Genomic DNA, 24,367 nt, shown 5'->3' on the forward strand with positions numbered 1-24,367 from the left:
CTGCCAAAATAGAGAGCCTGTTCCAATCCACCATACCATATCTGCCCGTCTATTGACGGGTCTCTGTCGTTCGGCTTTCAATCACCCGGATACCTAATCGCTCGATCTTTCTCATCATGCCCCCCGCTAAACGCCATGGCGCCACGCCAAAGCCGTCAGTCGTCCCATCAGTCGAGGCTGCTCCGTCGCCGCGCTTCACCCCCGAATGCCAAGTATTCCGTCCGGCCAATGCCAAGGTTTCCGATGCTGAATGGCCAGTGTTTGATTTGCGTGAGGCCGTTGTGATGGATAGGACTCGCTGCTTTGTGCGCAATCTCTTGCGCGTCCAAGAGACCGGCCCGTTTATTGTCCAGGGACGGGTATATTGTGATACTAGCGATGGGGCGCAGGTCGCACAACGTGAGTTAAAGGCCCTCTGCTGCTGCCCCCCTCCCTCTCTTGCCCAAGTACAGTATATTGACTATTGACTGTTGGCTGCTGTCAACTCCGCGCCCTATAGTACTGCATCCCGAGACTTTTCGTCCAATAGAAATTGAAATCGAAGCCTCCAGCATGTCTATTGGTCTTGACAGCTTTGGCGACGGAGACAATGAGAACGAGCCCATGTCTGGACCTGTCATTTGGGCAAAAAGCTACTACGGATTCTTTCGAATCGCATCGCCCGCTTTATGCTACAGAGCCATGTTTAACCATACGTTAGAGGCCATAACTCTTTACTACTCCATCATGGCAGTATATGAAGCCAGAGAACCCAAAGTGGAACAAAAAGGCAAGAAGGCCAAGGCCCGGACTCCCGAAATGGCCCTGGAAGACGTTTTTCTTGAGGTGAGTTGTGCCATATATTTAACTGGCTAAGTGCAAATCGCTTGTAATTACGCATTGTTTCTGACTCAGTGTCTAGTATGCTGTCATGGCTGGCGATGGCTGCGTCATTGAAGATGTCAAGGAACGCTGCATGAGGCATGCCGCTTTCCTGGCTTCACATTTCAAGTTTGAGACCGGTTTCTCATGGGAAGGAAAAGCCTTTACCAAATATATTAAAAGTTTCGTTCCAACATCGCGGGCATGGGAAAAAAAGAATCTTGATGTCACGTCTGTCAATGATGACGGGCTTGACGACCCGGTCCTTAAATCCCAGGCCTATGTGCCTGGCCTAGACACCGACTCTTCCCGATCGATATCGCCAATAGCAACACCAACCGAATTACATTCATCAAACAAGCTCTCGTCTACCCCTAATCCCAAAACGCCGACACGGTCTATGCGGTCTTCTAATTCCGCGACTACTACTAAAGAGGAAAATTCAGGTTGGGAGATGGAAATTATCTCTAGAACACGGCAAGCAAGGGCAACAACTTCTACTGTTTCTACCCCTGAACCGGGCCAAATCGCCCCAATGTCTTGTAACCATCAGACACAAGCATCTGAAAACGTAATAGCCCGCAAGATATACGAAGAGCTGCCCTATTTGATAGGGGATCGCAACATTTCCAGATTCTCATTAAAGTCTCTCAACAATATCGTCTTCACTAACTACTCTACGCGAACATGGCCTGGTGCGCGGGAAATTGTGGCTTATGCCATCAAGGACCTCCTTAGGCTCATGGAGTCCGATACTGAGCAGAGGGACCGGTGGATGGAGTCCAAGCTCTGGACTGACCTACAAGAGGCGCCTGAATTTGAGGGGCCTTTGACAGAAAATCATAGTGTAGATGCAATGATGAAGCAGTTGCGCAGACGGAGTGGGGTACAAAAAGGACAGAAACGGCCCTATGATGAAGAGCGCTCATTGACATCCGGCAAAACGTCTTCTTTGCGACCTCACAAACGCTCTATATCCAACGCCGGCAGAGACGAGAGCACCCTGGGGACCTGGGAGAAGAAATCTGCTGACGTTGATCTGAAGATGACCGATGAAGAGGAATATGATGAGTTCGCCATGTTTCGACGCAACGAAGACCAGGAAGAAGAAAGTACAGACGAGTCAGAAACGGACAGCGATGAGGACGAGGGTACACCGCCTACCAACAACTTGCACTTGGTCATCAGGTCAGACCCAATGCCTACCACAGCCCCAAACGGCCCAGGCTCTATGTGGATATGCCATGTCAAAGACTGTCAGTTTGTTGAGGCCGATGCCGACGACGATCGGGGTCAAGAGCGTATTAAAATGCATATTCATGACCATGACGACGAGGCGACACGCATCGACCTGGCCTTGGCAGAGAGTCACGGCCATGCTATCCAGTAAGTCCAACCTTGCTCCAGATTGTGATTTATACTAACCCATTTCGACAGCCACCTCCTTGAGAAGCTCAAAAACGTTCACAACAGTTCGCCCGAAGATTCCGATTCTGAAGCCAAGCCAAATCCTAAGCCAGCAACGCCTATTAAAAGACGCTTCTTTGGCTATGTTTAAAGAGGGCCACGGTGCTGCCATAATAGAACAGGGATATGAGGGAGTAAAAGAAAAGGTATGGCCAATTTGATTTCTACTGGTGAACTCGGCGAGTTACCTGAACTATAGACAGCCGCATCATGATGCTATATGCTATTTAAAATAGTACCTAGTAATGATGACTGGCACAGCCGCTGTGGACCAACCAACCTAAGCAGAGCAAGAAAACAACGAGGAAAGCAAAAGCCTTACAAGGCACCCAAACACAAAAAGTCCGTTCCCAACCCAGCCGACAATCAAGCATGGGAAACAAATTCAGTCCAAAACGCCATCGCTTCGAGTCTAGTAAATTCAACAACACAATCCTCCTCCCGCTTCTTCACGACCTGCCAGTCCGCCGACTAGACCGCCTACTAGGCTCTTTCTGTGACTGTCGCTGATGCAGCGGCATGGCAGTTTTCTTGGCTTCTTCAATGCGTTTGCGGTTGTTGCCCCGGCCATTGCTACTGGTGCTGCTGCCGGTCTCGATTAAATCTCCCGCTGTAGCGGCCACAGATGAAATATCCTCCTCAGGCTCCTCATCGCCAATTTCCTTTTCGTCAACGCGTGCCTTCTTGACGCCATCCTGGCTTGTGCCGATGACACGGCGCTCGCCCAGCTCGGGCCCTGTATTGACTAGCCCCAAGCGGCCAAACGCCCACATGAAGAAACCGGGGGACGGCGGCTGCCACATGCCAATGCCGTCACAATAGTGGCGCTGTTCGTCGGGAAGGTTAAACCAGACGAAGTTCTTGTTGTTGTGGATGCGGCCCTCCATGACGAAGTCTCCGATCTCATCGGGAATGCGCAACGGCTCAGCTACCAAGATAGGCTGGTATGCTGGGATTAACAAGTGAATGCGTACAGGGACTGGGGTATGGCGACGGCGGCGTGCGTGGCGGTCGCGTTTCTCGGCCAATCGACGGGCTGCTAGCATAAATAGGAAGCACGTGTCGATCTGGTTCGTGTAGCCGCAGAAGGACGGACCTAGCGGCTCTTTTTCGAGTAGCTGGTAAAACGGCGGGTACCAATCGTTGTCCGGGTGAAAGACAAAGAACCAGTGGCTAGTGTGGGGGTCGGCACTGGTCTGGCCGATGCGCTCTCGCAGCATGGCATGCACATACTGCGGGAAATCCTTTTGTGCCATCAGTGCCGTCTGTGCTGCTAATGTTGTTGAGATGCCCTCGAGCTTTTCGGCAATCAGCTGCAGGGCCTGCATGCCCTGGTACGTCAAAACCATGTTAGAGCCAACCTGGGCTGCCATGGCAGCCGCGTTGAAATAGCCAAACAGGTGCGCACTATCGCACATTGACTTGCCCACGACCTGCATCGACGGTACAAAGCGGTTAATCTCGCGGATCGTCTCACGCACCGTCCCGACCGTATCGCCGGCCTGGATGCATTTGACTAGCGGGCTGTCGGAGAGCCGCACGGCTGTTTCCCACGCCTGCCGGCGGACCCTTTTATCAGCGATGATTTGCCACAACGCGGCACTGGCCATAGTGGAAAGCCGTGCCCGGGGGGGGGGGGGGGGGGGGACGCAGTAGGGGGAAGAGAAGGGAGAAAGAGAAGAAGGTTGCTCAAGTGGGTCTGGTCGGACCGTTACAAGAGACCACCAGTCGAGGCCAAACCACACGAGGCAAGAAAAGGAGAAATAGGAGGGGGAATTCGCGACTTGTCAAGTAAATAGAAAGAACAGGGCAAGTCGCGAGCTAGCGAGCCACGAAGAGCTGGAGAAGAAGAAAAAAAAAGAAATAGTTGGCGATTAAGACAAAAAAAAAGGTGAGATTAATGAGATGATGTTGAAGTATAATGTTTGTTAGTGGTTGGTGGGAAAGAAGAGAAATGGAAAGAGAGAAAGAGTAATAAGCTATTGTTTTGGGAAGGCACGAGCTGCCTAATTTAGAGCTTCCTGCCGTTTTTCTAAACAAGAATAAAAAATAAATAAATAAAAAATAAAAAATAAAACGCAAAGAGGCTTTTTCTAATGTTTTATTATCTTTTAGTTGTCAGTCACCGCGTGCTTTATTCTAATTTATGACTCTCTTCTCCATTTTTCCTTGGCTCTTTCTTTTTCTTGCTTTCCCCTAGTTTTTTGCTGGGGTCTTGTTCTAAGCTTCCTTGCTTCTCTGATATCTGCCCAACCTCCAGCGAGTAGTAGCACATCTATCTGTATTAGCCTTTGTATGCCTCTCTGTTCAACGCCTTAACTGGAAGTCCTCGACTACCTTTCTCCCTTGCCGAAGTGTTCTATGGACTCGAGATCCAAAAGCAAAGCTTGACGTGGCAGGACGTGGCCCTGGCCCTGGCCCTGGGCGTGCCGTATTATAATCTTTACCCCCCGCCGTCCCCGTGGAACACTACTGGGCAACCTGCTCTCGGCCTGCCGTTTTGTTGCTTTTTGTGTTTGCCTGTTAAATAGCCCCCCCCCCCTCTCTATTCAGAGCTGCCCGAGGAACTTGGTGCCTGTAGCTCCGAGGCCCTGTCTGCGGCTGTTTGGCTAGTCTTATCAAGACGAGGCTGACCGAGATGTCGTGCTGTATCTATAGACGCACTACATGGGCTATAGATATCCATGTGAGTGAGCAAGGAGAAGAGGGGAAATTGACATGACAGAAGCAGGCAGAGACGGAGTCATCAGGGAAGGCGGGTCCCATTAGGGAAGGCTGTTCGCCATGACTGCTGACTCCTCCTATATGTACATATGCATCCCTCCCCTCATGCACCCCATCCATCTTCATCACAACCTAGCTCGCCTTGCTTTGCGCTTCAATCTTGCCCATCCCGCAGGGCTTCCACATCCAAATGTACGGTGAACAAATAAGTCCATGTACAGTAATATGGGCCACTCTAAGGCTTTTAATCCGTTATCCCTGCCGAGCTGCAGTTCACCGCATCCCCTCTTCCAATCCCTGCTCTTCTCCTCTCTCTCCCTCTTCCTTTGGCTCTTATCTGGAGACAGTTCACCCAGCGCCTTTCTTCTCCGTATTACGCTCCAGCATGCTTATAGATCAACAGTCAAACATCCTCTACTGCTCTCCTGTTTACCATTGGCCACTTGAATCAGGCATGAATGAGCCGCCAAAACCTAACTAGTCAGCCTTAAAAGTTAGTTGGGTTAAGGCAGGCATATATATATCTAGGGTTAAGGGCATGTGTTTCTTTTTTTTACAGGGACAAGAGGCATTCCGTTGATTTTCTTCTCTAGAAATAAAACACAGCAAAAGATATCAAATCAAGCACAAACAGTATGCAAGCAACAAAACAAAGAACAGACAGCCTAATTAAACAGGAGCACCCATCATGTCATCAGTGGTTGGAATGAACGACAAGCAAAACGCCTTTGGATAAGACAGCTTTGTTGCTGGCTTTACTCGTCCATGACAGCGGCAAACTTCTCCAGCATTTGCTGGTAGATGGTTTCGTACTACGCAATGTTGTTAGTAATAGTGCTAAAAGCAGTAGCGGCCAAAGTGACGTGACTGTTTCATCCTCTTCTCGCCTTACCTTCTTGCAGATGGCGTCCTCGCCTTCGGTGGGCACCTCGAACTTGAGCTGTCGCAGGGCTAGTTGCTGCTCGGCAGTGGCCTCGCGCACCTTAGACCACACCTGGCCTTGGGCGATGGCTTTTTGGGCCTCATCGTGGAAGCCAATCATCAGCTTCATCATCCACTCTGTCTTCCACAGAGGGCAGAACTGATCGTAGTCTGAGTAACCGTTTTGCTGTAGGAAGTCCTCCTTGATTAGGGCGGCAATATCTAGGGTAATCTTGTCGGGGTCGGACAGAGCCGATTTACCAACTAGCTGCACCACTTGATCCAGCTCCTCCGAGTCGGACAGAAGCTGCTTGATGCGGTCGCGTAGTCTGGGGAAATCGGGTAGTTCCTTTTCATACCACTTGTCTAGAATCATAGTGTACTTGGAGTATGACACTGCCGTGTTGATGGACGGGAAGTGCTTACGCTGTGCCAACTTTTTGTCCAGACCCCAGAAGACCTGCACGATACCTAGTGTCGAGGTTGTAACAGGATCGGCGAAATCACCACCGGGGGGGGCTGACGGCTCCAACGATGCTGACACTGCCCTCACGCTCAGGAGATCCCAGTGTGGTGACCTTACCGGCACGTTCGTAGAACGAGGCCAGCTTAGCACCCAGGTAGGCGGGGAAACCCTGGTCAGCAGGCATTTCACCTAGACGACCCGAAATTTCACGCAGAGCCTCGGCCCAACGCGATGAGGAGTCGGCCATCATGGCGACGTTCATGCCCTGATCGCGGAAGTATTCAGCCACAGTGATACCGGTGTAGATGGAGGCTTCACGAGCAGCCACAGGCATGTTGGAGGTGTTGGCAATCAGCGTGGTGCGCTTCATGATGGGCTCGCGACGGCCATCGACCTCAATGGTCAGCTCGGGGAAATCCTTCAAGACTTCGGCCATTTCGTTGCCACGTTCGCCGCAGCCAACATAGACAATGACATCACTGTTCGAGAATTTGGAGACAGACTGCGAAATCACAGTCTTGCCGCAGCCGAAGGCACCGGGAATGGCAACAGTGCCGCCCTGCACACAGGGGAAGAGGGCATCCAGCACACGCTGGCCGACAATGAAGGGTTTGTTGGCAGACAGCTTCTCTGTGCTGGGACGGGGCACTCTGACAGGCCAGGTCTGCATCATGGGGTACTCGGTCTTGACTCCATCGAACTCCACTTCGAGGATGGGCTCAGCGACAGTATAGCTGCCCTTGTCGGCAATCTTGGTAACAGTTCCACGGGCGCGGGGGGGGTAGAAGGATCTTGTGGACGGCAATGAAGGAGTTTTCGTACACAGTACCCCAGACATCGCCGCCGGAGAGCTGATCGCCAACCTTTGCGGTTGGCGTGAAATCCCACTTCTTTTCGCGATCGAGAGCAGCAGTGGAGATGCCACGGGGGATGTAGATGCTCTGGGACACCTGCGAGATTTTTTCGAGAGGACGCTGGATGCCGTCGTAGATGTTGTCAAGCATACCAGGACCAAGTTCAACGGAAAGGGGCTTGCCGGAGCGAGCAACGGGGTCGCCGACCTTGACGCCAGCTAGCGAGTGGGTTTGGTGTCAGATGATGATGCGCTTGCCATGTTACGGGAGAGAACGAGGCCGGGAACGGAAGCGATAGAAGGGACAGGAGAGAGAGAGAGACAGATACGTACCGGTTTCCTCATACACCTGGATAGTGGCCTGGTCGCCGTTGATACGAATGACCTCACCAACCAAGTTGTCGTTACCGACACGAACCTACGGCCAATGTTGCGATACTGTTAGCCAGGTGTTTGCATTGGCATATTTTGTAGACGCGATCTTTACATACCAGCTCGTACATGGCCACACCGATCATGTCCTCGGCAACAACGACGGGACTAGTACGACGAAAAAAACGGTTAGTAATTACGCACAACGCCATGGGTGTCTAGTTGTTGTCATCATCACTGTATGTCGGCCATTGCGGGGTTGGATTGTGTGAGGGACTTTTTGCATTAGAGAGGAGTGTTCGCACGCACCCAGAGACCGAGTAGATCTTGCCTACAAGACATCACGTAATTGCTGGTCAGCCTTAGTACAATAGAGGAAAGAAGCCAGGAATGGATACAGGGACGTGGAAGATGGCACTCACCAGTGTGGGCAGCATCGTGGCCATCAGAGCTCGACTTCTACAGTGATGAAAATTATTGTTAGCGACCAATTCGTGGAAGCGGGCGTGATCATGATATAGTGGCGGTGGCTTGCGACAAGGCTAGGGCAAGAACCAGAGCTGGAGCCAAAGCCGTAGCCAAGGCACAGCTTCACTATCAAGCTTGTTGTAATCGCGCACAAGGTAGGAGGCAATTCATCGTACCGAAGCCATCGTGAGCTATAACTGGGAGAGTAAAGGCAAAGGAAGGAGAAGAAAGGGAAGAATTGGTGTATCCAAGAGAGAAAGACCAGGCGCAAAGAGAAGAACAATAGCCGCGGTGGGAGAAGGATATTCTTGTGTGGTGCGAGAAAGGAAGAGAAGAAGTAGAGCCGCTAGAGATATAATAATAATTACAATAGCCACACAGAAAGCTAACAAGCAAGAAGAGGCGAAGCAAGGCTACAAAAGCTTAGGCTTATTATTTTCTCAAGGGCGAAGCTTTGCTGCTAAGCTACAGCTGAGCCTACAAGCCTACAAGCCTATAGTACAGGCCTAAAACTGAGCCTGACAGCACAAGCCTCCTCAAAGCATAGGCCACCCAAGTGGATTGGATTGGCCCAGCCTACTTTGTAGTATCGCAAAAGTGGGGTTCTACTGATAAGAGCCGACAGGGAGCATTTATCGCACCAATGAAAGACCAAGCCCATCGCCAATACCCAGCCCGTTCTTCAACGTCACGTCACGGCTTGTCCATATTGCAGCACAGCCGGGCCGAACTGCAGACATGCCGACAAAATATATTCCCGTGTAAAGCTATATACTGGTGTTCTCCGCCCTGCAGTTCCCGACCATTGCCATCCCCAGACGTTCGCCAAGCTCAAAACCAGTCTTTTTCTATTGCTTGAATGCTTGCCGTGTTTTTGGTCTTGTCCTTGGCTTGGACACACCCAAGGTCTAACACTCATCAAGCATCCCTTTCACGAATGACCAATGGCCCCGGGGCCCTAGTAATCCATAATGAGCTAGTGCTCGAGTTTCTTTCTGCACTACAGATGTCGTCGTCGGCATGCTTTGTCAAGTGTAGCCGACAACTGCGTTGGTCAACGCACCAGTAATAGCGTAGTTGGCTGCTTGGTCTGCCTTGAGGACTACTACAATGTAGCGCAGTGCACCCTTGCGCGTACACGGGCTTCTAAAGTCGCCATCGGGGAATGCAGCGACACAACGACTGTTGGCCCAGGACTAGAGCGAGGAGATGGTGGTGCCGCTACGCTGCTGCAGAATTTGCGAATCACAACGTCGCCGGGACTAAGAAGGGTGGGCAACTTGTGGCAGCATGATATCGGCAAGCCCGGCGGTAGAGCAGCGCTAAGAGTTGTAGATCTTGTCAGAGTAACTATCAAGTATAAGCGGCTATTGATGTTTTTACGGACTAAGCAAGCACCTGATGGTCTTGCAGCCATCGGGCTGGAGGGAGGCGAGAGATAAATGGCAGACTGCTAAACGTGTGGCAGCTGTCTGTAGCTGGTGACAGCTGTCACACGCTTTTTATCGAGCTTTTCCTTTTGGTGTACCTGGCCCCTGAAAATTATCAGCCATAGTAGCGTGTATAGTAAGTATTACAGTAGATGAGCGCGTGAGACAGCCTTTCTCTTGTACTGTGCTATATATACTGCTACAACTTCGTGCCTCGTCTGCATTGTTCTTACTCCTTCCCTTGCATAAACGTCTCTTATTACCAGCGCATTAACTGCATTCTCTAACCGGCGCATTGCTGGCCTTAATTGTTTTCTTGTCTGTGTCTCTGCGTTTCTAGTAGTCGCACATACGTCTCACTTTTTAGGGCGATTTGGCAGCCATCTGGTTGAAGATTAGCTGACCTAACCAACTGCGCTACACCCGGCTACAGCGACCGCTTCCTTCCGCCACCCACATCACTAATTTCCACCCCCTGGTCAGATTTTTGTTCTCTCCCTGGCTTAACACACACTTCTTCGCTCCATCCTTATTCTTGTTTCGGTTTTGCTATCTGTTTACTTTGACAGTAGCACAGCTTATTTAACCTCTTCTTTCTCCTGTTGCTGTTGCTGCTTCTCCTGACTTTTGGCCTCCCTATCTTCTCTACTTATGAGAAGAACTCCCCCTACGAAGGCCAAGACGACTAACCGTGCCTCTGCTCCCCACGAGAAGCCCCAACGCTACTCTGACACGCCCCCGTCCATTCCAGCCTCTACCACCGCCATGGCCCAAGTACAACGGGTTCGGTGGATCAAGACCACCGGCTTGATCTTGTTTGTCGTGTTGTTCTTCTACTGGCTATCACCCCAAGGTGCTGAGATCGCCAATGACAAAGGTTAGCCAAGCGTCTCACGGGCTTAGTTCCCGTCTGCGTTCCTGATTCAACCCTCTATACCGTGTATTTATTTCTATACTCACAACGTTCCGCTGCCGCCCTACAGTTGTTACGCCCGTCAAACAACCCGATACCCCCGCTCCCGTGACACCTCCTACCGCCCCCAATCCCGATGTTGAGGCCCCTAAGCCTGAGACTAAGAAGCCGACTGTCGACACATCCCTGACCCCCCCGGCCAAGCCTCAGGGCCAGACCCCTTCCGATTCCACCTACGGCACCGACAAATGCACTGTTTCTAGCTCCAAAGACAAGCCCATTGTCCAGTATGTTCTGATGGTTGACGCTGGAAGTACTGGCTCGCGTATCCACGTCTACAAGTTCAACAACTGTGGTGACACCCCTGAACTCGAGGGCGAGGTCTTCGAGAAGTCCAAGCCTGGTCTGTCAGCCTTTGCTGATGACCCTGTTGCTGCTGCCAAGAGTCTCGATCCCCTCATGAAGATTGCCATGGAAAATGTCCCTGATGCTCTCAAGTCCTGCACTCCTATCGCCGTCAAAGCCACTGCCGGTCTGCGTCTGACTGGTGCCAAGGCTGCCCAGGATGTCCTGGATGCTGTCCGCTCACATCTGGAAACCTCTTACCCTTTCCCTGTCGTCTCTAAGGAGGATAATGGCGTGGTGATTATGGACGGCTCGGACGAAGGTGTCTACGCCTGGATTACCACCAACTATCTCCTGGGCAAGATTGGCGGTCTAGAGAAGACCCCCACTGCTGCCGTATTTGATCTTGGTGGTGGCTCTACGCAAATCGTTTTCGAGCCTACCTTCCCTGAAACCAACGGCAAGCCTGAAAAGATGAGCGAGGGTGATCATAAGTATGAGCTCAAGTTTGGTGGCAACAATTTCACCTTGTATCAGCACTCTCATCTGGGCTACGGCCTGATGAGCGCCCGCAAGGCCCTGCATGCCAGCTTTGTTGAGGACTTGTATGAGAGCCACAAGAGCGACTCCAAGTTCGTCGACACGCCTCTAGTGCACCCATGCCTGCCGCCTGGTACTGTCGAGAAGATCTCTGTGACACTAAGCGAGAACCACCCCCTGGGCGAGGTTGCCAATTTCACCATGACTGGTCCTGCCACCGCCCTGCCCGCACAGTGCCGTGCGCTAGCTGAGAAGATTCTGCACAAGGAAAAGGCATGCGCGCTGATGCCGTGCTCGTTCAACGGCGTGCATCAGCCGTCATTGGCGCGCACCTTTGCCACGCAGGACGTTTTCATCTTCTCATACTTTTACGAGCGGACTAAGCCTCTAGGCATGCCCGAGTCATTCACGCTCAGTGAGATGCATGATCTGACGGCCTCTGTGTGTGGCGGCGAGGATTCATGGGCCAAGTTCAAGTCTATCCCCGGCGCACTTGAGGAGCTCAAGAACGAGCCCATGTTCTGCACTGATTTGAACTTTATGATGGCTCTGTTGCACACGGGCTACGAGATGCCGCTGGAGCGTGAGGTGCGCATTGCCCAGAAGATCAAGGGCAACGAGGTCGGCTGGTGTCTGGGTGCCAGTCTACCACTGTTGTCTGGTGAGGGCTGGACGTGCAAGGTCAAGGAGATTTCTGCTTAGGAGGGCCGCGGTCGGAGCTGAAAATACTTTTTCTTTTGCATGAATGGGTTTTCTTTTCGTTTTAGGCTGGTCATTTCCACTTTCTTTACTTTTTTGCTTTCTGATGTCTTGGGATTTGTGTGATTCTTTCCTCTGTGGTGTGCTGAGGCTACCTACTTCGCTTCATGTCTTCTTTAGTACTTGTTTAAACCGCATGTTTTGATGATCTTGTTACTTCTTGCCCTTAAATCATATATATTAAAAACTTTTTCTATAGCAATGATTCTTGATTGGGTTGGTACATAAAAGAAGAGATAGTAAGATCATATATTATTCTATGGACCAGGGCTTACCAGCGACTACGTCGAGAACAGTCAACTGCTAAAAGGTCTATTCACTCCAGGACTAAGTAACTAATGATAAACTCGGGGCGGAATAGGCCAACAACGGGTTACTGAGATGAGCATTTATTTACATAGAAACAGGGTGCCTAATACTTGGTGTACCATCCCTCTAAACGCATAACAAGCAGTGCGCACTCTAAGCCCGTTCCCAGATCCCAGCTCAACACAGCGTTAATTCTACTCGGTTTTCCTCGGTGCCCATCGGGCGCGAGAAATGAGGGAATCTCTTTCTGGAGATGCGTTTTATTAAGAGTCAACTGTGCTCAACCAGATTCCAGTCAGGAGGGCAAGGGCCTCCATTCCACGTGCCATGAACCGGCCGAACCACCGCCAGCTTTTATTTTGTGTTGCCAAAACCTCTGCTGACCGACCGTCATAGTTGGACAGGAGGCGGGCTCTCAAAGGTTTTTGGATACCCCTTTGAAGAAATGCCGTTATAAGCGCTTGAATTGTCCGGCTGTATCAGTAGTCCAGATGGAAACTTGCTGTCCTATTGTCTTTCCTAATCTCCATCTTCAACCTCTCCGCCCAGCATTGCACCATCGAAAGGAACACTTAGAAAGCGTATGAGCTGCATAAGTCGCTGAAGTTGGAGAGTCGCAAAGCTACAACAAACACCCAATGCCTTCACAGCCACGAACAAGAAATAAACTCATCTCCACTACACCAAGATAAATAGACCCTAGCCGATCCTTGGCCCGGGCCCAATCAACAATTAGTAACTATACTGATAAGAGGCTTGGTCCAAGCCGTAAAGCCACTGCATACTGCCCCGATGATTACAAAGATTCCGCAATGCATGGCCACTTCTCTGTTTTAGGTAGACCAATTCAACGAACGACCTTGTCTAGCTTTGAAAAGATATGAGACCGCCTCAACAAGAGAAATTATCTGCTATAGGCCATTGTGCAAAAAAACGCCAAGATGTCAGAGGCCTTGGCACATAAGCAAGCTATTCCCTTTGATAAAATGTCACAACGATGTTGCCATATGATCAGGATGAATATAGGCATGACAAAAGAAAAGATGCGCATCTGAAGTGCGATAGAGGTGCTGCTACCTTGGTCTCCCGCTAAAAAAGTAAATGCTGACAAGAACGAGATTCGAACTCGCGCGGATTGCTCCACTGCGAAGGTCTTCGGGATCGAGGGACCTGAACACAGCGCCTTAGACCGCTCGGCCATCTTGCCTGGTGATTTCCGATTGTTATGGCCGCTGCCGAGCCCTATAAAGAGTTCAGCGAGCGGCCCCTCCGGAATACCCGCACTTCGCAAGAGTCAACACCCCCGTTAGTTGACCTCTTAGACTAGATTAGTTTACATGCAGGGTGCCACAAGCCAAAAACAACAAGTAGTCAATCCTAGAACTCGATACTGCAGGGAAGCCCCAGGGCAGCGTCTGGCAGAAGTGGCTCCTGACCGTCAAAAGCCGCTGGCGCTCACTTGCCCGGAAGTGGTGTCGGAAGATGACATCACCCAAGTCGCTCCCATCCAGAACATGTCGTGTTTCCATGGAAAACCAGCAGGTAGATGTTAAATAGGACAAACAAGCAAACAAACAAACCTCCGGCATGCGTCGTTTAATTTCTCCCGAGTCCCGTAGATCTCAGATGCGTTCAGGCCCAAGCTCTTGCGACTTAAAAGCTTTCCGTTGACTTTCAAACCGGAGCTGCCACCATTTTAATGACATCCTCAATAACTTCATCTGCCGCAAAACCCTCCAAAAGCCCATCGATCACCTTAGCATCGCTACCCCACTGCACGCTGCGATCCTGGTGTGGCGTGGCCACTACGATGCGGTGCGGATATACTTTGCGTGTAGCTAGGACGACGAGGGCGGGTGTGACAAAGTCGATCCGGTGCAGTGGAGCTAAGCAACAGCACAGCTTCTCGAGGTGTTTGGTAGCAGTCGGCGAGATGCCCGAGGCGACGGCGCGGTGCAGGCGTAAGAAAGCAGCAATATTGAGTTGATACCGTAACACTTCAGTATCAGTATTGACGTGCATGCTGAGATCGCTAAGCATAGATATGTCCTAGTGAACGTTAGAGGCGGAGGGTAGGGGAGAAGAGAGCGGCAAGGAAAGCGCAAAATGGAGGCTTACAAACTCGGAGAACGTTGCTTCGTTTAGACACAAGTCACTTGTGCTACGCTTAACCACACTAGCGGTAGATTTGACAGACTCGTTGTCTTCGTATACAACATCGTCCTCGCCGCTGCCCAGATAGACAAAGCCATCATCAGGATCGTGAAAGTGTGCGATGAAAAATTGGTCGTTTAAATGAGTTGTGAGTTTTACGCTGCCATTTCGCTCGGCCGCTAGTACAGGAATCAGCATGAACTGTTTAGGCGCAGTCTGCATTGTCCGCGTGAAGATGCGCTTAGTCCTAAGAAGCTCCAATGCCTGTATTTGCACCGCTTGCGGCGCACGATTCAAATCCTTGGCAATGATTATGTTTGGTATTTGAAGTCCAGTGGCTGCTCCCGCTGCTGCTGACGAGGATGCTATAGGCGCCAAATTATTGCTCCCTGTAATACCTGTGGCAGGGCCCGGCCCAGGAGAGGACGGTGTATTTGAGGATCCGGAAACGGTAAGTCCGGAGGCCGAAGCAGAATAACGTGCTGTCAAGTAACCATCGTATTCAAAGTGTGCCGAGAACGGGGATGGAGAGCGGGCCGGATGGAGAGCGGGCGATGGCTGGGGAGGTGGACTACGGAGTATTGATGTTGTGAAACTGTCGACAGTGGTCTGGGGCGAGCATTGAACGACGACGCAAGTGAGGCCAAAGGTTTTTGCGGTAATCTAGGAATAAGGGGCAGCAGATTAAAAACTATAGTCAAAACATGTAGTAGACTAATGGAGCAAAGGGCGTACCAACTGTAACTCTGCAATCAAGTCATTTTGAGCCACGACTGGAGTACTAATGATGGGGTTTTCGCGGGCAACAAGGCTCAAGAGCAGCGCCAGCTCAATATCGCAGAGGCCATGAACCTTTGCGATAACGTCGTCGTCATTCGACATTAGATGGATACACTATGGGGAGAGTAGGAATTGAGGTCGGTTACTCTTGGGTGCCCATTAGGTGATCGATAGAGCCGACACGGCCGGTGGTGGGGCAGAATCCGAAGCAGTCTCTAGCCGTATCTCTGTGCTTCTATTGCCGCGGTTGAGCAACTGGTATTTCTTGTACCAAAGCCGAGTTGCGCGCGTTGATGCACATGATGTTGCTAAGATGATGACGATGTTGATGGATTTAGTGGGGACATGAGTTTGGATGGCTTAGTCATCATTTGTTAAGGGGGGGCAGTCCCATTGTTGGCATCTTTTATATCCAAATTGAAAACAAGGAGTTCTATTGCCAGTGCAAAGGCTCAAATATCCGTTGTTGTGTCTTCATTTATATCTACCAAAAGAATGCTGTAATTAAACTACTATCAAAATTGACTGTCACGCTAGTGAGTTTCCGGTGTCCGACAACAGTGTGAGGTTTTCCATCTCATACATCTAGGGCTTGCTTAGAGGGATGAAAGATGGAAACAGTCGTCATCAGGATCCTAAATTAGATACTGGCGATCATTTCTTGTATCTCGAAAGGAGGGCGAAGAAAAAGCATCTAACTTCATCTCACACCTAACTGAGAGATGAATTGATAGCACTATATTCAGCGTATAGTGGTGAGTTCATACAGCCCAGACGCAGTATAGCCTGCATCATAACAAATAAAAGCGAGCCCGTGGTCTTGGCCTTGGTGTTAGGCTCCGCAAGAATGTATGCATAGTGGGATTACGCCAGCTATAGACTCGCAATCATACCTGGGGTCGCTTTTCTAGGTAGAGTGGGCTATCACACTCCCTCCTGTACACATCATCAAGGCGACAATTAGCAGACTCCTGCCTACTAGACTCAACCTGAGTATGTAGGCGTTTTAGGCGGGGCAAATCTTGCCCAAGACGGTGAAGGGTAAGGGTCCAAATACAGCTGGCGCAAGTCGGTAGGGGCATCTACTGGCCGAAGTAGGATTCTGGGGCCCCTCGACCGCCTGTAACCGCCCAAAACACGCATCAATACAGCGCTAAAGTGACCCAAAGGCACCCTCCGCTTTGTCTGTTTCACCAAATCTCGCTGCCAGCCCTTTCTAACGTAACGGTTTTTACTGCTCAAGCTTATCTCTCTCTCACACTCTCTCTGTCAGCATATTGCCTCTCTCTTTGTTGCTCATGCTCACAACCTTGCGAACTGACTTTTTTCGCCTTTCCGCCTTCCAATAAAAAGAGGCGATACAAACTCTATCACGTTCTTTTCTCTTCTCGTCCATTTTTTTTCTGGCTTCTGCTTTTCTCTCTTGTCCTCGACTCTCTGCTCCCACTTGCCAAACGTCAAAATGTCGGCTGGAAAGAAAGGCCTCCTCAAGGTGCGCATGTCCCCGATTCTATCGCCTTCCCTCCCAGCCTCCCTCCTCTCATATACTCAAGGCTGCTCGTCACAATACCGTCGCTCCTGTCCTTGTGTCGGCTCAATTTTGGACAATAATGAGTGCTTTCATGCTAACTACGATGCTGGGCTTTCTAGGTTATCATCCTGGGTGACAGCGGTGTCGGCAAGACCAGTTTGATGAACCAATATGTACGCACATCTTTCCTCGCTCTCCTTGTCCACCAACCGGCCGCCGACAGCGGTTCTAGAAACATGCTCAAATACCGTTCCATCGGCCCAGTCCCGTGCGAAAGCTGCTTACAGCTCGGTACTAACTCCGTGCTGCGCATATAGGTCAACAAAAAGTTCAGTGCGAGCTACAAGGCCACTATTGGCGCTGATTTCCTGACCCGTGAGGTTTTGGTTGATGACCGCCAGGTCACAATGCAGGTAAGCACCAGGGACACGGAAACACGAGCCCGCCCGTCGATCTTCCTTTCTTTCAACTCCTCCCCTATCCAGTCTATACTATATCCTATTTGCAGACAGACAGTCAGCTAACCTAGTCCTCTTTTCTTCTCCGTGAAGTTGTGGGATACTGCAGGGCAGGAGCGCTTCCAGTCACTAGGCGTTGCCTTTTACCGTGGTGCCGACTGCTGTGTGCTTGTGTATGACGTCAGCAACGCGAAGAGTTTTGATGCGCTGGACAGTTGGCGCGACGAATTTCTGATCCAGGCCTCGCCCCGCGACCCTGATAACTTTCCCTTTGTAAGCTTAGATATGGCGCATCACGGTGTAGACTGGACCGTAGCATGCCGTGGCATGTCTCGGGCCAGCTTACCTTGAATGACGTTTCATTCCAGAATCCTGCTGCTCGTTGAGAAGTTGATACTAACTGCATGGCGTCAATGATATAGGTCGTTCTCGGCAACAAGATCGATGTAGAAGAGAGCAAACGCGTAGTAGGTTCCCGTACATGAAGCCATTGTATAAACGGCTATTTGCCGCTAACAATACGCCGCTAGATCTCAAACCGACGCGCCATGGCCTTTTGCCAGGCCAAGGGCGGCATTCCCTACTTCGAAACATCTGCGAAGGAGGCTATCAACATCGAGCAGGCCTTTGAAGGTGAGTCTCCCGGAGCTATTAGCTGAGGGTAACATGTGTAAACTCTGAGGTTGTCTCTGATGCTAACCACGCCTCATCCCCGTGATTTCAACGACAGTCATCGCCCGCAACGCCCTAGCCCAAGAAGAATCGGAAGAATTCAGCGGTGAATTTCAAGACCCCATTAACATCCATATCGATAACGACCGCGACGGCTGTGCTTGTTAAGGGAAGAGGAGATTTGCTCCTCGCTTTCCTCCCGGTGGAAGCGAGTAGTTGGCTGGAGCTTAACATGGAGAAACCGCTAATATGCTTTGCTCCGGTTTCTACTATTGATGCTCCGCCACATGCGCACCATAACGGTGGACGATGACGTATAAGGCGTTGATGACATGGTTTTGGTTTTTGGCTTTGTTTTATATCTTTGGGGGTTCCTCTACCTTTTTGCTTTGCCCTGTGATTTTCTGCGTTTTCTTTTTTTTTTTGCTTTCGTGCGGGAGGGAAAGACTGGCGATTGTCATGTGTCGTTGTGTTGTGTGCGCGTACTCTATGTCTTCTTAGAGCCTTCTTGGATTCTCATCTCGATGCTTTTCTCGTCCTCCTAGCTTATGTCCTAGCTTATGTTACGTCACGCCCTGCTTTATCACTAGGCTCCCTATGGGCTTCTCGATATATATGTGCTTTGTGTCTGACCGAAGCTTGTTGGCAGTATATATGTTTGCTTGTATATGTCGGGGAAGGAGGATGTCCTTTCCAGACCCCCAGTAATACATCGTGTATATACCTGTCCTCATTCATGTGCACAACTAAAGCACTTGCGATTGTTTTGCTCTCGCTTGGAAATGAAAGAGACAAAATCAAAGCCTACTTCTGCCAACAGGCCTCGTCACTTGTGGTTCAGAGCCAGAGTCTACATATGATGTCATCGTAAGGTCGCAACCAGTACCTGGAGCCTTCCAAATGACAGGGTTATCATTAGGGTTGCAACCACAAGTAAGTGACATTCGTGCTCAGTGGCACTTCTACCTGCCCTGTCTTGATTCAGGAAGGCCAGCCGAGACGCTTTGAGTGCAATGTAGTAGTTGAGATGGAGAAAGGGAAGAAGACGCTTCTGTCTCATTTTATTTGTACTACGTGTCGCCGTAGAGGTGTTGTCTTCTGGAGTGTATTCTAGCTGTACAAAATTTAGGAGTCTTTGCCGAGTTGTGCGTTCTTGAACCCGAATCCGGGACGCTAGAGCTTTTGCTAAAGAGGAAGGAGAGCCACCCAAGATATTCCGTTAGGGTTAACAGACCTAGGGTGTGCCTATCATGAAGCTGTGGTCTTCCCATTTTTCCTCCTGCATATTCTTATGCTCCAAGTCTTCAGCAAGAAAGCAAAAGGCAACAATTCAAGGAACAACAACAGCGCCCATCAGCTGGTCCGTGATCCCTCCTTCATACCCCTTGAACTTTGCCCAAATCCTTGCCGTGGCGAGCCTTGGCCAGTGGGTTTCTGATCTGATCTGATACACCCCTTCTCGTTTCAGACGCCTCGCACATATGCACACAAACATATTGCACGCCTGGGTTTTATTGTTTTGAGCTGTGCGCTTCTTGCTTGGCTATTTCTGGATACTTCGGCTCTGGCTATGCTTGGATGGAGTCGATGCGGCTTTCTGGTATTTCTCTTCTTCTTCTTGTTCCTCTCTTTCCCCTGAGATCAACATCGTCACTTGCAGCTTATTGTGATACCATTATCCAGGGCGCTACTTTCATACTAATACACTGCGGCTACAACCTGCTCGCTTTGCTGTTGCTCGACACAGTTAGCATATCCTCTCGCTACGCAAGGCCCACATACACTCGGCCATTTTCCGACCTGCATAACAAGCTACACCTGCGCATAATCACGTCGCAAACCTGCGTCCTTTCTTCTCTACTCTCACGCGTGTACTCGTCGTGGCGCTCCGTCCTTTCTTCTGCTATTTTCTTCATCCGCTTGTCCCTTCGTTATCCTACTTTGCAGCCAAGGCGCTAAAGCGAGACTGGTCTCGTCGTCTTGTCTGCATCTCTCGCCGTCGGTCCGTTCGTACCGTGCAGAAAATATAGCCCGCTAATTCATCGGGCGAATGACGAGATTCTCACCCAACTGAGGACGCACAAACGCACTACACGGCATATATAATACGATAACATACGGCACGCCTGTTATATACCCTAGCGGATCATTACATCCATGGCAAATCTTGGTTGCCGCTAAACTTCGAGCGCTCTCTTCGTCCTTTTTCTTTGTCTCTCTCTCTTGATTCATTTGTCACTTATATTTGCATTTCTTGCTTGAGTCTTTCTTGATACCCCTCTTTCTGTCTTTATTTCTTTCTTTGCTTCTTCTGATCCCTTTACAATGGCCGACGCCGACTTCCACCGCACCGGACGCCTGTCCGACTATGACCAAACACTACGTACTAGATCTCCTTCAGTTCTGTCTGGGAGATCGGAGATCAGCGCCCTTGCAGAAGCCGTAGGGCTGGGTGGCTTGGGGCGCCGAACCCTGGGAATCTCACTGCTCATGGTGACTGTCATTCTGTGGACGTGCTCGAATTTTATGGCTAGTGTATGTTGTCCGCTTTACCCAGGCTGCTATTGTTACTAACAGTCTGTTTTAGTCCATCTTCTCCGACGCTACCTATGACAAGCCTTTCTTTGTCGTCTATGTGAACACTTCGATCTTTGCACTCTATCTTGTGCCGTCTTTTGTCAAGTTTGTCTACAAACATGGACTCTCAGGTCTCCGCATAGAAGCTCAGCATATCTGGGCTGAGTACCAACTGTCCAAGAAGTCGCCCTCATCGTCTTCAACGTCGCGCTTCCTTCGCCTCGACAACGAATCGTCGCCGAACCATGGTCTTCTTTCAAGCATTGACGACATGGATGGCCGTGACAGTCTCGACCGCCTTCCCAACGAAGAAGACTCGATCAAGGGCTCCAAAGAACAGGGCACCGCCCGCTTGTCTATGCTTGAGACACTCCGCTTAGCTGCCGAGTTTGCGCTGCTGTGGTTCTTTGCTAATTACTTCTCCTCGGCCTGTCTACAATACACTAGTGTAGGCAGTGCCACCATCCTCTCGTCAACTAGCAGCGTGTGGACGCTTGCATTCTGTGCGCTGTTTCGCGTCGAAGGTTTCACTAGGAGAAAGCTATTTGGTGTGCTAACTTCACTTGCGGGCGTTATTCTGGTCTCGACAGTCGACCTGAGTGGCTCTCGTGACGAGGACCGTGGGAGCTTCCCACATAAGTCGCAGTCGCAGATTGCCATAGGCGACGCTATGGCCTTTACCAGCGCTATTGTCTATGGCATGTATGTCACGGTGATGAAGGGTCGCGTGGGCAATGAGGAGAGAGTGAATATGCCACTGTTTTTTGGTTTTGTCGGCGTCTTGAACTTGGTGTTTTTGTGGCCGGGATTTTTTATCCTGCACTGGACGGGAATGGAGACTGTGAGTCCTTTGCCATGGCTTTTGATATTTGCTGCTTGCTGTGTACTGACGTGTTTGAAATATAGTTTGTTCTCCCTCCTACTGGCCGTATCTGGTCCATTGTCTTGGTAAGCTGGTCTCATAAACACCCTCCCCCCTCCCCCGTTCTGATTTATTACCTACCCCCTTGCCTTCTGACCAAAGCCTCTGTCTAACACTGCCACTTCATATCAACAGATCAACTCAATGACTTCCTTCTTGAGCGACATTTCTTGGGCTTTTGCTATGCTGTTGACTACACCGCTTGTCGTGACGGTTGGTATCTCATTGACAATTCCGCTGTCGTTGATTGGCGAGATGGTGCAGTACCAGCAGCATGCGCCGTGGGTATACTGGGTAGGCGCTGCAGTAGTATTTATGTCGTTCTTGTTTATCAATAACGAGAGTCACGACGATGACGGCGGCAGCAAGACTGCTACCGGAGAGAGCATGCGGTTGCGGCCAGATTCGCGTGTCTAATTCACATCGACTTACACACACCCAAAACACAAATCCGCTGTATCTTGCCTTGGTTGCTTCACCGCTGGTTGAAGCCTGCTTATGCGGAACATATACTTTCCTTTTTTCGTTTCTTGTTTCTCGTTTCTCATTTCTCATTTCCCATTTCCCATTTTTCGTTTGTCTCTTTTCCTCTTCTCTCTTCTTGTAGTTTCCTAGCCTTTTTGGGTTTTCTTCCCTTTGTTTTTCATTTCCTTTGTTTTCCGCAGAGCACCAGTTAGCCGGGGGTGAACAAGTAGCAGGTAACAGGACTTGCATGCATTTTTTTGCAAGGAACGTCAGATAGACAGCACAAGATAACCAAGTATTGGAATAGATTTGGTACATATGTACACTCGTAGCACAAGGTACACATAGTCAGTCTACCTCGTTGGCCTAATACTACTTATGCTCTTGTCTCTTGTGTCTCTCCTCTTGTGTCTTTGTACCTTGTTGGGCCGCGGCTTCTCCCTCCCTTTTTCTTGGCTTTGGCCTTGGCTCTCTTGTCTCGTCTCGTTCGACTATTCTATACAACGCCAAAACCCGCCCAGCTAGCGGAATACAATGGCAATAGAAGCCAAGTGAGCGAGCTTTGCTGTGTATTGGGCGACTAGTATGGTGATACCGGCATCCCCACTTTTCTTAGATCATGATGTAAGTCGCCACTCATGAGCTTCGCCGAAGTAGTCTTAAGTCGTCTCTGCCACATTCCTCTTGTTTCTTCCCCCCTCTTCTGGCCTTTATTTCCTTCCCTCTCTGTATTCTCTGGCGTGTCTCATTCTTCTATCTATCCCGATCGCATTTCTACAAGCAAATTGAGTCTGCCTTTTCGCCTACAACAGCTTTGGAGCCTGCGTCTCATCAAGCTCTTCTCTACAGATCTTCTTTTGCCACACCATATTAGCATGTCCTCCCCGACATTCAGCCATAATCCTACCCTTGCGGGTTCTCCCCGCCAGGTGCCTATCGACAACCCTATCCCGACCTCAAGAACCTTTCAAGAAACCGATGCTTCTACCCACATTTATCTTCGCAACCTAGCCAACCTCGTGAGCAGCCGCCTACCCAAGGCCTTCCCACCTTATGCGTCTGACCCATCTCTTTTTGCAGCTGGTCTGCTTTATTTTGCGCCCATTTTCTCCGCCGTGACCGAAATCTGGAGAAAGCAGATTAGTGACAACGACGAAGATGTCGACCCGAAGGACGACGCAGTACCCTGCAACCCGACTGCTGCATCTGCAATCCAACCACTGATTAAGATACTCATAGAACGAGAGAGGGGTATGCGCGTCGACCTGTCCGATTTGTGTGGCTGGGATGCTGGTGATCTTGACCGCGAGCTTTCTGCAATGATGGCCGAAAATGCCTTCTTGGGGGATATTGTGTCCCACATCTCCGATGCTTGTGCCGCTAATGGCAACGTCCTGTTGGGTTACTGCTATACACTACTGGAATCCATGAGATTGACCTCAGATCACCTGCGGCCCAAGATGCCCCACACTGTGTCCAACGGCACTGCCACGGCTCCTGCATCTGGGCCTGCCTCCGGCACAGCCACGCCTAACTCTGCCGCTGCCGCTGCCGCTGCCACTTTCACCCCACCACCACCCGAGTTTTGGCAGAAGCGCTGCAGTGCACTGTGTCCTATGGCGCCGAACTTGGTTAGCCGACGTACAGGTCACGTACGTGTGCAGCCTGTTATTGCTATGTGCATGACTGCTGAGCGGAGCGCAGAGCGTCAGCAACTGATCGTCACCGCATTCCAAAAAGCAGACCTTGTGCTGGATGACAACCAGGCCAAGGAAGTCACCGAAGAAGCGCGGTTCCTGGCCCAGTCGCTGATCAAGATTGTGCAGGAGCTGGACATGATTTGCTGGAACACGGTGCCAGCGGCCAAGAGCAGCGCAAAGGGAGGCGTAGCATCCTCGACAAAGGGAACTAGGGCTCCTGCGCCAGCCCTGGCAGCGGGCGGTGTAGGTCTTGCTGGGACAGGGCCAGATGGAAAACGCAAGGGCCACCCGCGACGCGCCGCACGAGATAGTGTGCAGTTGAACCGGGAAAGGAAGTGGTGTGTGGCGGGACTGGACGAGCTAGGCTTGCGCATGGCATACGATTTGCAGGCGGGCAGTGGAACGGACGGGCTTGGCAGTGGAGAGAATGCAGTGCCTCGGGTGGATGCCCATAGCACGGGGACTAGGATCAGCGGCGAAGAGGGGCTGCCGGTGTCTGAGAATGCTTCGGAGACTGAAGACGATCTGTGTGCCTCGATAAGACGAACGCGACTGGTCAAGTTTGACAACGTATTACCCCATAGAGAGTCCGATTGAAGAGGCGATGGGGGTTGGCTAGTGCCATGCACGACATGATAGAGGGCTGGAGTAAACGTCTCATGGAAAGGGGTGTTTACAGT

The 24,367-nt window shown here is 50.7% G+C and overlaps 8 protein-coding genes across 8 annotated transcripts; 5 read left to right on the plus strand and 3 right to left on the minus strand.

The window, feature by feature from the left end:
* Positions 1-116: 116 nt before the first annotated feature.
* Positions 117-2,419, plus strand: HOO65_030199 (defective in methylation-7 protein; the record flags this gene model as incomplete). The annotated part of the gene is made up of 4 exons (XM_071001949.1): positions 117-399; positions 530-825; positions 902-2,247; positions 2,299-2,419. 4 exons carry the CDS (start codon positions 117-119, stop codon positions 2,417-2,419), a joined length of 2,046 nt encoding a protein of 681 aa, XP_070859878.1.
* A 358-nt stretch (positions 2,420-2,777) lies between these two features.
* On the minus strand, positions 2,778-3,938 carry HOO65_030200 (uncharacterized protein; the record flags this gene model as incomplete). The annotated part of the gene is made up of 1 exon (XM_071000348.1): positions 2,778-3,938. One exon carries the CDS (start codon positions 3,936-3,938, stop codon positions 2,778-2,780), a length of 1,161 nt encoding a protein of 386 aa, XP_070859879.1.
* Positions 3,939-5,807: 1,869 nt separating this feature from the next.
* Positions 5,808-8,317, minus strand: HOO65_030201 (V-type proton ATPase catalytic subunit A; the record flags this gene model as incomplete). The annotated part of the gene is made up of 9 exons (XM_071001916.1): positions 5,808-5,864; positions 5,945-6,433; positions 6,498-7,173; positions 7,262-7,511; positions 7,626-7,710; positions 7,784-7,832; positions 7,974-7,995; positions 8,087-8,123; positions 8,309-8,317. 9 exons carry the CDS (start codon positions 8,315-8,317, stop codon positions 5,808-5,810), a joined length of 1,674 nt encoding a protein of 557 aa, XP_070859880.1.
* Positions 8,318-10,213: 1,896 nt separating this feature from the next.
* Positions 10,214-12,062, plus strand: HOO65_030202 (GDA1/CD39 family protein; the record flags this gene model as incomplete). The annotated part of the gene is made up of 2 exons (XM_071002054.1): positions 10,214-10,439; positions 10,546-12,062. 2 exons carry the CDS (start codon positions 10,214-10,216, stop codon positions 12,060-12,062), a joined length of 1,743 nt encoding a protein of 580 aa, XP_070859881.1.
* Positions 12,063-14,102: 2,040 nt separating this feature from the next.
* Positions 14,103-15,663, minus strand: HOO65_030203 (ATPase associated with various cellular activities AAA 3 protein; the record flags this gene model as incomplete). Its single annotated transcript, XM_071002140.1, has 4 exons — positions 14,103-14,477; positions 14,547-15,245; positions 15,318-15,476; positions 15,634-15,663. The coding sequence occupies 4 exons, from the start codon at positions 15,661-15,663 to the stop codon at positions 14,103-14,105; spliced, it is 1,263 nt and encodes a 420-aa protein (XP_070859882.1).
* A 1,161-nt stretch (positions 15,664-16,824) lies between these two features.
* On the plus strand, positions 16,825-18,191 carry HOO65_030204 (GTP-binding protein ypt7; the record flags this gene model as incomplete). The annotated part of the gene is made up of 7 exons (XM_071002204.1): positions 16,825-16,854; positions 17,013-17,161; positions 17,228-17,306; positions 17,445-17,624; positions 17,774-17,818; positions 17,882-17,984; positions 18,082-18,191. The coding sequence occupies 7 exons, from the start codon at positions 16,825-16,827 to the stop codon at positions 18,189-18,191; spliced, it is 696 nt and encodes a 231-aa protein (XP_070859883.1).
* Positions 18,192-20,348: 2,157 nt separating this feature from the next.
* HOO65_030205 (thiamine-repressible mitochondrial transport protein THI74) lies at positions 20,349-21,939 on the plus strand (the record flags this gene model as incomplete). Its single annotated transcript, XM_071002126.1, has 4 exons — positions 20,349-20,558; positions 20,611-21,441; positions 21,507-21,548; positions 21,658-21,939. The coding sequence occupies 4 exons, from the start codon at positions 20,349-20,351 to the stop codon at positions 21,937-21,939; spliced, it is 1,365 nt and encodes a 454-aa protein (XP_070859884.1).
* Positions 21,940-22,862: 923 nt separating this feature from the next.
* On the plus strand, positions 22,863-24,284 carry HOO65_030206 (HEM oxygenase-like, multi-helical; the record flags this gene model as incomplete). The annotated part of the gene is made up of 1 exon (XM_071000349.1): positions 22,863-24,284. One exon carries the CDS (start codon positions 22,863-22,865, stop codon positions 24,282-24,284), a length of 1,422 nt encoding a protein of 473 aa, XP_070859885.1.
* Positions 24,285-24,367: the final 83 nt, after the last annotated feature.

Source organism: Ceratocystis lukuohia (assembly GCF_044167205.1).
Source record: "Ceratocystis lukuohia strain C4212 chromosome Unknown Supercontig3_pilon, whole genome shotgun sequence".
In the NCBI taxonomy this organism is placed as follows: domain Eukaryota; kingdom Fungi; phylum Ascomycota; class Sordariomycetes; order Microascales; family Ceratocystidaceae; genus Ceratocystis; species Ceratocystis lukuohia.